The 13,894-nt window shown below is 52.6% G+C and overlaps 1 protein-coding gene across 1 annotated transcript; it reads right to left on the bottom strand.

Annotated features, from left to right (window-relative positions):
* Nucleotides 1-296: 296 nt before the first annotated feature.
* Nucleotides 297-1,420, bottom strand: LOC109767253 (auxin-responsive protein SAUR41-like). Its single transcript, XM_020326017.3, has one exon. It carries the CDS (start codon nt 915-917, stop codon nt 498-500), a length of 420 nt encoding a protein of 139 aa, XP_020181606.2. The 5' UTR covers nt 918-1,420; the 3' UTR covers nt 297-497.
* Nucleotides 1,421-13,894: the final 12,474 nt, after the last annotated feature.

Here is a 13,894-nt window from a genome sequence, read left to right as displayed (position 1 = left end):
AGTCGTGACCTCCTTCGCTGGTTCACCGTCTGTCCTAGTACCATTAACCCTACCCTTCTATGGATACGGCAATCCCTTCCCCCGCCACCTTCCCCCATGGGCCGGCAGGCGCGCCCGCGGGTGTATAGGGGGTCGGATTTGCTAAGTCTGGCTGTAGATGCTCTTAGGGCCCAACCACCTACGACCGGCGGTGCTACCGCCCGTGCCTTGCGCCTCAAAAGAATAGCAAACGCGCGTAACTAATGATTTTGGTTGTGATTTCTGTGTCTCGTTAGACACAATTGAAATCGAAAAACTAACTATATAAGAGTAGTTCTTGTGCAGGTGGAGTCAGCACTTCAAATTTGACACAAATTTGTCTTTCACGTTCCTCGTGCATTCATGTACAAAAGAACTGATCAATCAAAGAACCAACTTCGTATATCCAACTATACTCTACACTGGCGCTGCTGCATATGTATTCACAGTTTCACACATGCTCTACTGACGCCGGGCGCCTAGTCGGCTCTGTGCAGCGCACCGTCGACGACCCGGCGGAAATGTCCGGCGTCGCACGGGATACGCAGCACGCCCGGCTGGCCGTACCCGTACTGCTGCGCCGCCATGTCAAGCAGCTCCGCGATGCATGGCTCCCGGAGCAGCCTCACCGGCACCACCACGCGCGCGCCGCAGCCGGTGACCATCGGGACGTGCCCTCTCGGGACCTTCTCCCGCTCGTCGTCGCGGCACGGCGAGGCGCCGGGGGACAACGACTCGCCGCCGTTCTTCTTCCTCCATGCCATGGCGATGAATAAGAAGTTTAAGAACAGGTCGTCAGACCGGTCGATCGCCTCGACGTTGGAGGCCTGGAGCTGCGGCGAGCGCGGTGGTTTCTGGCGTTGGCGCTGCGGAGAGATGATGAGGACGAGCCAGCACATTTATACGGCCGGGAAGCAGAACGTGTGCTTCATCCAACGTAGGTGGTCAAAGTCATGGCGTGGATAGTCTCGTGGCCATGGCCCGACCTCGACGATCCTTCGGGGTGGATGCACTTGGCGGCTTGTTTTTGACCTGTGATGAGGAGCGGCGGTCGTGTGAAAGAAGTCCAAAATCTGGGGCCATCCAAAGGTTAGGTTCGTTGCATGGTGGCCAAAAAAACGAGGGAGAAAGTAACCGGAAATCCAACTCTGATCCCCGAGCTCATCTCTTCTCCTACGAACAGTACATTCAAAACCGCTCAAAAAAATGGACACTACATTCAAATGAAATATTAAATAAATTTGAAAACTCCGAATTTTTTTATGCATAAAAGGGGAAAGACTTTTCTAGGTGCTTGCAAATTTTCACACAAAGATGGAATCCAAAGAACTCGGTACAAAAAACAAAAATTGAAGCTCGAAATTTACAAAACACTAGAGAGAGAAACATATCTCGGAAACAGATCAAAACTATATTACAAAGCACTAAAAGTTTAAGAAGTAAAGTGAAAAAAAAAACAGAAAGAAAAGCCGAAAACCGAAAATCACGGGAGGGCCTCTCCGCGCCACGTGTCGCGCGCATAGCGCCCTGAAAAAGTCTCAGGAGCGCTCCCCGACTAACCTTTGCGGGGAGCGCTCCTCTACTAGTGATTTCGGCCAACCGGCGCTTAGAGCGCCGATTAGGAGCTCCCCAGCCAGCCTTGTAGGCATGGTACTCTTTTTTTTCAATATATAAGGTGAAGGGTCTCTGTTTTTTGGGCTTTCCAGGTTTGGCCTTTTGGAGGAAAGAGGAGAAAAGCTAGCTTCTATTTTATTTATCTTGAACAACGTAAGATTAAGCACTTTATCAAATACCGTACATGCCTTATTAAAAGGTGTTTTTTTCTTACAAGCCAGATTACCAGTGCTCCCACCATACAGTATGCATGGCAAGCAACTTCTGAATGGAAGCTAAATTATGATGATTTAGGCCCTTAGATCTACTTTACTAAAGTTATGATGATTTTTCGGTTGGGACCATGGATAGCATCCTAAAACTGAGAGCACCGGATACATTATCCACAATAGAGGAACATGTGATTTGCATGCCGTATTGCAGCAACAAGCCACGCATGACTTGTGAACGAGCACATAATGGCCAAGTGGCCAATTCAACGGAGGTCTCTATCGACAAGAACATAACCAGACCATATGGTTTTCCAACATCGGGCGTCTCCGATTGTGTGGATGCACAAAAAACGCACGTGTGTTATCAGTCATTAATTCATGTATGTATCCAGACTTTCATCTCTATTTCATCTTGTGACCATAGAGTTTGAGTAGTGTGTGGAACTGTAGATGCGGTAGCCACTAGGTCACCGGTGTAGACTGTGACAGGCCGATTCTTGTCGGATCAAGACGACAATATAAAAGCGAGGTAACTTCATGGCTGGTACATAGTTTAATTTGTCTATACTTTATTAAGCTATTTTTTTAGTGGAAAGGCACAGGCCGAGCCCAAGAAAAGACTCCAACCTTGCCCGGCTTTGAATTAACAAAGCCATCAACCGGCCAGGATTACAATAAGGTACAACAAACATAAAGAAAGCAGCAGATACATGGCGCAGAAGGAAGGCTAAAATACTACGGCCAAAGAAGGAAGGCTACAACTTGGGGCCAAACAGAGAGCTTGACGGGGTCGCGCCACAGGAAATGGGGCTTGCTCCCTCTAGAGCAAGCAAGAAGAAAAAGGCACCGAGCGCGACCACCAGTCCAAGCAAGCTACCGGAAACACAAGCCGCAGCTTACAGCAAGAAGCACACCGAAGACACTAGCCTCTGAACGGGAGCACCTCAGGAAGACACGGCGAAGAGTTGAGCACCACAATCACCACGAGAGCCGGATCTCGCCAAGGACACCATCCCTCAGGCGCCGACGCGTCCGAGTCGCCGTAGAGGGGACCACTATCCCCTCTCGCCCAGGCCGAGGGCGTCGACCCGCCGGACAGACCGGACCAGACGGCGAGGAGGGCACGATGGCATGAAGAGGAAGCCGACCGCCATGGCGAAGCGACACCACTGAAGAGAGAACCGCCGCCATCAAGAACGCCAAGAACGCGCTGCAGCTGTCCCACCTTCCCGCGGACCCAAAGCGGCGCCTTCAAGAAGGTGACGGAGCCGGGCACCGCTGCCGCCCAACCAAAGTTGCGGGTTTTCACCCGGGTGTAGGGGGAGGACGAGGGGGAGGGAGCTGGATCTCGAAGCCGCCTTCAAGAAGGAAACAACGCCTGGAGCGCCGCCGGCGTCGTGGCCGCCGCAGCCGGCCAAGAAATTACTCCGATCCAGAGCTCCCAACCCCACATCCGCGCAGTTAGCCACCGGATCCGGCCGGACTGACGAGGAGGAAGCAGCAGCACGGGGGCGCCATCTTCAGATCTGGCGAAGGAGAGCAGTAGGGGGTCCCTCCACGCGCGGCCTGCATCCACCGCCGACTCGCCGCCCGCGCGGCCGAATAGAGGCGGCCCTAAACACCGGCGAGCGCCGCCCGCCGCCAGGACGACGCCGCCCTCACCAGCATAGGCCGCCGCCTCGCCGCCACCCTCATCGGCGGCCGCGCGGGGGACCCGGCGCCCGTCTCCGGCGGCGGCGAGGGAAGGAATCGAGATGGGGGGAGGCGGACGGGGAGGTTGGTCGCCCTCGAGACGGCGACGCGAGGGAGCGGGGGTTTCAGAAGCCGTAAAAAAAACTCCACCTCTTCCACCCCTTGATTAAGCTATTTTGCTTACCTTGGCTTACATTTTAGAGAGCTTCTCGTAGGTTGCCTAGTTTTAGAGAAAAACGGTGGCTTGGACCTGATTCTTTGTGGGGTCTGCGATGGGCGCCAGCCGACCGGCCCAAACTTTCAGCCGGTCGCATGTGCACCGTTCGATTGGCAAAAAACAACCGTCCGTTCTGCCCCTATCCAGAAAGCTTCGTCTACAATGCGACAGATATTCAAAGCTCTGCCTTCATCGTGCGCACGGCGCACAGCTCCTGCGCGCGAGCGGTGACCCTGCCGGTCGACGAGGACCTCCGGCACCATCCTCTCCTCACCCCCGATGACCACAGCTCAGGTCGCAACTCTTCCAAAAAAACGGCTACAGGTCCCGTGCCACGAGATGCAGCTCTGCCCCTTTGGAGCTTCGCCGTCGTTCCCTACTTGCAGCTCGACTCCCCGTCGACATTGGTCGGCCGTTCAGTATCGTCACCTTTCCTCGTTCTAGCACCCGATGCACCTTTCCAGCATCGCACAACAAAGGTTCCAGCTTTTGCACTCTGCGGTTGCAGCAAAAAAACAAAGAAAAGGCATGGATTAACCGCGGGTTGCAGCAAAAAATGCAGGTTCCAACAATCACCGCGGCTGGTTGCAACAACATCCCGCTGCGGTGATGATATTGGTTCCAACACCCATTGTTGCCCGTTCCCAACATCTGTGCGCGCTGGCTCCAGCACGGCCCATCACCGGTTCGAGCTTTTCTGCGTGATGGTTCCAGCACCACGCAGCGACACTTCCAGCGTACCCACGCCCCGGTTCTAGCATCTCCTCGCACGGTTCCAGCACCGCTAGAAGCCGGTACCAGCAAACGGCACCATGATTGCAGCACTCCGACGATCTGGTTCGAGCACCTTATGTAGTCAGTTCCTGTAAAATGAAGACATGGTCACAACATCATCGTTCGCTGGTTCCAGCATGTGCCCGTTACGGTTCCAGCCCGCCATGGCCTGCATCCCCTCATGCACACCGTCGTAGCGCACCCCCGCCTGCTGCGGTCATGGAGAGGAGCGCACGCAGCTGGCGGCAGCCATGGCGACAAGCACAACCCGGCTGCGCACTCCTCCTTGCACCGGCGACTCGCGTGTCCCGACCGAGAGGCGAGCTGGCGTGGTATCGATCTGATACTAGCGGGGAAGAAAGCAAAATGGAAGGGGGATCGAGTAGATAAGAAAGAAGACCGGCTTACGGGCCGTGCGTGGGCCCCCACAGCCACATGTTTTGGTGGGATGGCCTAGCTAAACGCAGGCGCTTCGATCGCTACTGGATCCAACGAAGCCGGCTGCAAACGTTTTTCATAAGTAGACATATGTATATGCATCTGTGTTCATATACACTGTATATATGCACTCTATGTCTCTATCCATATAAGAATTGACCAATCAAAGAACGGACAACATCAATGCAAAAAAAAAAGAGGGAGAAAACGGACTACATGTATGTGCACCTATATTCATCCACACATGTATACACACAGCTCCACCACATGTGTTCCCGCTTGGTGTGACTGCCTGGGCATTGGCCTAGCCGGCTCTCCGCAGCGCACAATCCAGGACCCGCCGGAAATGCGCCGCATCGCAAGGTACCCGGAGCACACCCGGCTGGCCATACCCGTACCGTTGCGCCTGTTAAATATGCAACATGTCACGTTATGTGACCGGCGCATCTCATAGGAGATAGTTGAGATAGTTAGGTTGTTAGAGTCTTATATTTATCTCATGTAACCTCTTATCTCTATCTTCTTTCTAGATCTTCAAAATTGTAATCCAAACCGCATGTATGCGCTGTAATGGAAGGTGCGCCCCATCTATTTAACACGAAGCCGTCAGCCTGAGCAAGGCAAGACGTTCCGCTAGTTCGCACATGGTAATCAGAGCCCCATCTCTTCCCATCTACTGAGATCCCATCTACCCGAGCCTAGCCATGTCTTCCTCCTCCTCCGGCGCCTCCCAACTGTAACACCCTGAGGATCATGCTACGGTAACCCTCTGTGATTAAGCTAATCATGTTGCTAAACAGGGCTTAATCACATTTGGAACACATTTCTTTTCAAACTCCTAATTCAAACTTCAATTAAATTTAAAGTGGAAAATAAAAATTTTCAAAAATTTAAACAAAAATGTTCGGGCACTGCCAGAAATTGCACTGATAATTATTGTGGAGAAAACACATTTTTATAAAATACATAAATACTTTTAAGTGAAATAAAACAGAAAAGAAAATAAACAAATAAAAAGAAAATGCAAAAGAAACAGAACAGGCAAAGGAAAAAAGGAAAAAAAAAAGAGAAGGCCCTTTCCCCCGCTGGACCCCTGGCCCGACTGGGCCGACCCCCCGGCCCAGCCCACCTCTCCCACTCGCCCCCCCTCCCCTGTTCCCCCGACCGGGGTCGGAACAGGGGCAGTCCCCGCCGCACCACCTCGCCGGCGACGGGGAGGATAAGGGCGCCAGCACCCCCGCCTCCTCGGGCCTCTCTCCCACTCCCCCCCCCCCCCCGCTCTCCCTCTCGGCCCCTGCGCCTCCCTCTTCCCCCCCCCCCCCGATCCGCGCCGCTCTCTTCTTCCCCACGCCCGACGCGCTCGCCGCCGTTCCCGTCGTTCACACGGCCACCGTGCCCCAATCGCCACCTCGCCGTGTCATACGCCGTCGCCGCCCTCGACTACACCACCTCCGCCTCTCCGTTGAAGCTCGGAGCCACTGCAACGGCCTCCCCGAGCTCGTCTTCAACTTCGGACGCCGGCGACCCCCTTCTTCCCCGGCGCCGACCTGCTGCTCCCAAGCTCTCACCGGCCTCCGTGTGCCGCGCGGTGAGCCTCTTCCCCCCTCCTCCCCTGTCCTTTCTCTCTCGCGCGCCCCCTAGATTCTTCCCCGCGCGCCCGAACGCCGCGCCGCGGAGCTCGCCGCCGGCGGGTCTCCGGTGACCTTTTGGTCACGGGCTCAAGCCCGCAGCACTCCCCACCGCACGTAGATGCTCCCCAGCTCCTCCGCTTGCCCGATCTCGCGCCGAACCAACGTTGCCGTTGCTCGCCCGAAGCACCTCGCCGCCGGCGAGCTCGAAGCGCTCGCCCCCGCCCGTTCCAGCCCCTCCGGCCACCACCGTTGGACGCGCGGCGCCGAGCCGCGTCGAACGCGCCCAACCACGACCCCGCAGACCCCCTGTGCGTGAAACCCGCGCCCCTCCCGAGCCGCGCCGCCGCGTTTGGCTCGCCGGAGTTGCTCCGGCGCCGGCCGCCGACGTGGCCGGCCTGGGGCCACCCCAGTGCCTCTGCCAGTGGGCCCCGTGGGCCCCGTTGACTGGGTCAACCCAGTCAACGTGCTGACTGGGCAGGCCCAGCCACTGACATGCGGGCCCCGCCGCAAAATTAAAAAAAAAGAGAAAAAGAAAAATGTTTTATAAATAAAAATAATTAATTAACTTAATCACTCACTGACAGGTGGGCCCAGTAGTTAATTAGCTAAAAATTAATTAGTTTAATCTTCTGTTTAACCCACTGTCTATGACAAGTGGGTCCCCCGTGTCAGTTTTGACCAGTCAACCGGACTGTTGACCGCTGACGTCACTCATACGTCATGCTGACGTCATATCCCTTTTCTGTTAATTAAATAATTCCAGAAAGTCAAATAAACTTTGAAAATTCATATCTTTTAAACCGTAACTCGGATGGAAATGTTTTCTATATGAAAATTGCTCAGAACGACGAGACGATTCCGAATACGCAGTCCGTTCGTCCACCACACCTCCCTAACCTATCGAACTAGCAACTTTCCCCCTCCGGTCCGTCTGTCCGAAAACGCGAAACATCGGGAATACCTCCCGTATGTTCCCCCCCTTCACCGGTACCACCTACTGTCGCGTTAGGACACACCTAGCACCGCTCATTGTCACGTCACGCATCATCATGCTTATGTTTGCATTGTATTTACTGTTTCTTCCCCCTCTCCTCTCCGGTAGACTACGAGACCGACACTGCTGCTGCCCAGTTCGACTACGGAGTTGACGACCCCTCCTACTTGCCAGAGCAACCAGGCAAGCCCCCCCCCCCCCTTGATCACCAGATATCGCCTACTCTTCTCTATTCTGCTTGCATTAGAGTAGTGTAGCATGTTACTGCTTTCCGATGTCCTATCCTGATGCATAGCCTATCCTTGCTACTACTGTTGTTACCTTTACCTGCAATCCTACATGCTTAGTATAGGATGCTAGATTTCCATCAGTGGCCCTACATTCTTGTCCGTCTGCTGTGCTATACTATCGGGCCGTGATCACCTGGGCGGTGATCACGGGTATATACTTATATACTACATACATGACACATGTGATGACTAAAGTCGGGTCGGCTCGTAGGAGTACCCGCAAGTGGATCTTTGTGGCGGAGCGACAGGGCAGGTTGAGACCGCCTAGGTGAGAGGTGGGCCTGGCCCTGGTCGGCGTTCGCGGATACTTAACACGCTTAACGAGATCTTGGTATTTGATCTGAGTCTGGCCATTTGGTCTATACGCACTAACCATCTACGCGGGAGTAGTTATGGGTATCCCGGCGTCGTGGTATCAGCCGAAGCCTTCTTGACGTCAGCGACTGAGTGGCGCGCGCCGGATTGGACTGGAACGCCACTAGGCTAGGTCTGCTTCCGGCCGCGTACGCAACGTGCAGGTGTGCATAGGGCGATGGGCCCAGACCCCTGCGCGCATAGGGTTAGACCGGCGTGCTGACCTCTCTGTTGAGCCAAGGTGGGGCTGCGACGTGTTGATCTTACGAGGCCGGGCATGACCCAGAAAAGTGTGTCCGGCCAAATGGGATCGAGCGTGTTGGGTTATGTGGTGCACCCCTGCAGGGAAGTTTATATATTCGAATAGCCGTGTCCCTCGGTAAAAGGACGACCCGGAGTTGTACCTTGACCTTATGACAACTAGAACTAGATACTGAATAAAATACACCCTTCCAAGTGCCAGATACAACCCGGTGATCGCTCTCTAACAGGGCGACGAGGAGGGGATCGCCGGGTAGGATTTATGCTATGCGATGCTACTTGGAGGACTTCAATCTACTCTCTTCTACATGCTGCAAGATGGAGGCTGCCAGAAGCGTAGTCTTCGACAGCACTAGCTATCCCCCTTTTATTCTGGCATTCTGCAGTTCAGTCCACTGATATGCCCCTTTACACATATACCCATGCATATGTAGTATAGCTCCTTGCTTGCGAGTACTTTGGATGAGTACTCACGGTTGCTTCTCTCCCTCTTTTCCCCCTTTCCTTTCTATCTGGTTGTCGCAACCAGATGTTGGAGTCCAGGAGCCAGACGCCACCGTCGACGACGACACCTACGACACTGGAGGTGCCTACTACTACGTGCAGCCCGCTGACGACAACCAGGAGTAGTTAGGAGGATCCCAGGCAGGAGGCCTGCGCCTCGTTCGATCTATACCCCAGTTTGTGCTAGCCTTCTTAAGGCAAACTTGTTTAACTTATGTCTGTACTCAGATATGGTTGCTTCCGCTGACTCGTCTGTGATCGAGCACTTGTATTCGAGCCCTCGAGGCCCCTGGCTTGTATTATGATGCTTGTATGACTTATTTATGTTTTAGAGTTGTGTTGTGATATCTTCCCGTGAGTCCCTGATCTTGGTCGTACACATTTGCGTGCATGATTAGTGTACGGTCAAATCGGGGGCGTCACACCAACCTACCCTCAATGGACAGGTCACCGAGAAGCTAACACGCATGAACTACGTGGTGTGGCGCACGCAGGTCACTCCCCATCTGCGTGGCGCCGATGTCTTCGGCTACGTCGACGACACCACACCGGAGCCGTCCAGGCTTCATGTCACGAAGGACAAGGATGGCAAAGAAAGCTCTGCGCCCAACCCTCTCCACCCGATCTGGGTCAGGGAGTACCAGCAGGTGTTGGGCTACTTGCTCAGCACCCTCTCCAAGGAGGTGCTCGTCACGGTGACCACGGTCACCACGTCGCTCACGCTCTGGACCACGTTGGCAGGTATGTTCTTGTCACAGTCCATGAGCCGTGTAAACAACATCAGGACGGCTCTCATCAACGCCCAGAAGGGCAACCAAACGGTCGCCGCCTACTTCGCCTCTCTCCGCGGCCTCGCCGATGAGCTTGCGGCTGCCGGGAAGGCCATCCAAGACGACAAGCTCATCTCCTACATCATCCACGGCCTCGACGTCGACTACTAGCCCCTCGTCTCCACCCTCGACGCCCGCGTCACGCTGGTCTCCCTCGACGAGCTCTACGCCATGCTCAGCAACTTCGATCAACGCATGGCTCAGTTCAACCACTCGGGCGGCGGTTTCCGCTCCTCTTCCAACGCCGCGGTCCACGGTCGTGGTGATGGCTCGCATGGCCGTGGCTCTTCCCGCAACAAGGGGAGGTCTGGAGGCGGTGGTGGCGGAAACAGTGGCGCGGCAACTCCAACGGCCGCTCCGGTGCATCCCGCGGTCGCCGTGGTGGTGGCCCAAATCGGGCCCGCTCAGAGACGCCCCGCTGCCAAATTTGCGGTAAGCTAGGGCACACCGCGAAGGACTGCTGGTATCGTTACGATGAAGATGACGATGACTCCCAAGATGAAGAAAAGGTGGTCGCCGCGGCTGATGGATCCTACGGCGTCGACACAAATTGGTATGTTGATAGTGGTGCCACTAATCACATAACCAATGAGCTTGAGAAGGTCACGGTGAAGGAGAAGTACCGTGGCAAAGATCACATCCACACGGCAAGTGGAGAATGTATGTAGATTTCTCACATTGGTCATTCTATTTTTCGTACCCCTCATCATCCAATTCATCTTAAGAAAATCTTGCATGTCCCTAGTGCCGCTAAAAGTCTTCTCTCTGTTCATAGAATTGCCCTTGATAATCATGTTTTCCTCGAATTTCATCCCTACTTCTTTTTTATCAAGGACCAGGCAACGAAGAAGGTTTTCTATCGAGGTAGATGTGTTCGAGGGCTTTACCCGTTGATTCCGGAGCTTAGGAGACTCAATAAACAAGCCAATGGTGTTGTCAAAGTCTCGTCAACATGGTGGCACGATCGATTAGGGCATGTTGCTTTTTCTTTAGTTGAAAGTTTACTTAGGAAAAATAAACTCCCATTTGTTGGTGAGCGAAATGTCAAAACTATTTGTGATTCCTGTCAATGTGCTAAAAGTCATCAATTACCATACCCAATATCTACTAGTGTTTCTACCAAACCACTTCAATTAATTTTTTCTGATGTGTGGGGTCCTGCCCCTACTTCTGTTGTTAGACACGAGTATTACGTGAGCTTCATAGATGACTATAGCAAATTTGTATGGATTTACCTTCTCAAAAAGAGATCCGATGTCTTTCAAGTTTTTCAAAACTTCCAAGCCTTGATTGAACAAAAATTTGCTAGCAAAATTATTGAAGTGCAATCGGACAGGGGGGAGGGGAGTATGAAAAACTAAACTCCTTCTTCCAAACACTTGGCATATCACATCACGTTTCATGCCCTGATGCTCATCAACAGAATGGCTCTGCTGAACGAAAGCACAGGCACATAGTTGAAGTTGGGCTAGCCCTCTTGGCAGGGGCCTCCATGCCTCTCAAGTTTTGGGATGAGGCTTTTCTCACCGCTGTTCATATCATCAATATGCTCCCTAGTCGAGTCATCAACAACGAAACTCCGGTAGAAAGACTTCTTCACACAAAACCAGATTACAAATCTCTTCGTGTTTTTGGGTGTGCTTGTTGGCCCAACCTTCGCCCATACAACAAACGCAAACTCATGCTACGCTCCAAGCAGTGTGTCTTTCTAGGGTATAGCCCTCAACACAAAGGTGTCAAGTGCTTAGATATATCCAGTCGCGTTTATATATCTCGTGACGTTGTCTTTGACGAAACAAAGTTTTCGTTTGCCACCCTACATCCAAATGCCGGCGCTCGCCTTCGAGAAGAATTTCTTCTTCTACCCACTCATCTCACCAGTATTGATCAAGGGGGTCTGAATTATGATGATCAATTGTTGACTAATTCTGCTACTAATGGTGTGCATGAGTTTTCTGATGATGCTACAGGAGAAAACAGCGAAAACGATGCAGAAATCAGTGGAAAAAAATGCGTCGGCAGACCCATATTCCATGCATCCGGTTCTGGGAGGAAAATCCTCCTCGGGATCGGGCCCGCAGCAGGTGCCCAGTCGATCCTCCTTGGGATCAGCACCGGCAGGCGTGGCAGACGCGCCAGCGACAGCGTCCGCCGACCGCGTCGCTGTCTCCAGCCCAGTGCGCAACACGCGTCGTCTCTCTAGTGGCGGTGGCCTGAGTCTTCCTCCGCGCCAATCCGCATCTGGCACGCGGCAGCATGCGGCTCGTCAGGACGGCGCGCGGTTCCGCGACCAGCCGCTCGTGTACAAGCGGCACGACTCCGTTAGCCCACCTGGCGCGGGGCCCAGGCCTGACGCGGGATCCGGCACGGACTCCAGCGCGCACACGCGCGCGTCCACGTGTCCGATAGGCGTCCGCTTCGAGGTGGATGCGCCATCATCGGCCAATGTTGAGGCCCGGGATCCTCTGCGCCGACTGGAGAAGCTGCACACAATCAAATTGTCACAGAAGATCCGGCGGGAGCAGACTCTGCTACAGGAGTTTCTATCCCGGGATTCTCTGTGGCTGGTGATCCTGCTGCTGCACCGTCACGACGTACACGACTACAGCATGGGGTAATACATCCAGTTAATTATAAACACATAACCAAATATGGTATGGTTTGTTCGACAGGTGAACCCGGTGAAGCACATACACTTGAGGAAGCACTTGGTGATGAAAAGTGGAAGAATGCCATGAATGAAAAATACATGGCACTCAAGAAAAATAAAACCTGGCATTTAGTTCCCCCACAGCTAGGCAAAAGTTTAATTGATTGCAAGTGGGTATTCAGAATCAAAAGGAAATCTGATGGAACTATTGATCGCTATAAAGCTAGGCCCGTTGCAAAGGGTTTTAAACAACGGTATGGCATAGACTATGAGGACACGTTTAGTCCGGTTGTTAAAGCTGCCACTACCCGTCTTGTTTTGTCTGTTGCTGTTTCCAGGGGATGGAGTCTCAGGCAACTTGATGTACAGAACGCGTTTCTTCATGGTGTTCTAGAAGAGGAGGTATATATGAAACAACCTCCTAGGTTTATAAGTAAAAGTGCACCCTCTTATGTCTGCAAATTGGACAAAGCACTCTATGGCTTGAAACAGGCACCAAGAGCATGGTATTCCCGTCTCTGTCACAAAATGCAAACACTTGGTTTTGTTCCTTCAAAGTCTGACACCTCTCTGTTCTTCTATAACAAGTCCAATACATGCATATTTGTCCTCATATATGTTGATGATATTATTGTAACAAGCTCATCTGATGAAGCCATCACTGGACTGTTGAAAGATTTGAGTGCAGATTTTGCCTTGAAGGATCTTGGAGACTTGCACTATTTTCTTGGGATTGAAGTAAAGAAGCACAAGGATGGACTTCATCTCTCTCAAGAAAAGTATGCAGTTGACTTGGTAAGAAAAGCTGGTTTGCAAGGTTGTAAACCTACACCTACTCCACTATCAAGCTCAGAAAAATTATCTCTCACGCAAGGAACTCTCTTGACTCAAGAGGACAGCACAAAATACAGGAGCCTAGTAGGAGCTCTTCAATACCTCACTCTTACCAGGCCTGATATTTCTTTTGCTGTCAACAAAGTATGTCAGTTCCTTCATGCACCTACAACTGTCCATTTAACTGCTGCAAAGAGGATAGTTCGATATGTCAAAAACACATTAAGCATGGGTCTTAATTTCAGCAAATCATTTTCTACACTTGTCAGTGCCTTCTCTGATTCTGATTGGGCAGGCTGTCTTGATGATAGACGATCCACTGGTGGTTTTGCTATTTTCGTTGGATCCAACTTGATATCATGGTGTGCTCGCAAACAAGCCACAGTCTCCAGATCCAGTACTGAGGCAGAATACAAGGCTCTGGCAAATGCCACAGCTGAAATCATATGGGTTCAGTCCATGTTAAAGGAACTTGGTATAAAGAGTAAACAAGCTCCTTGTCTGTGGTGTGATAACCTTGGTGCTACTTATCTCTCAGCTAATCCAGTGTTTCATGCCAGGACTAAACACAGTGAGATAGA

Source organism: Aegilops tauschii, chromosome 4 (genome assembly GCF_002575655.3).
Source record: "Aegilops tauschii subsp. strangulata cultivar AL8/78 chromosome 4, Aet v6.0, whole genome shotgun sequence".
NCBI classification, from domain to species: Eukaryota; Viridiplantae; Streptophyta; class Magnoliopsida; order Poales; family Poaceae; genus Aegilops; species Aegilops tauschii.
This window is presented reverse-complemented; position numbering and strand designations above follow the sequence as displayed.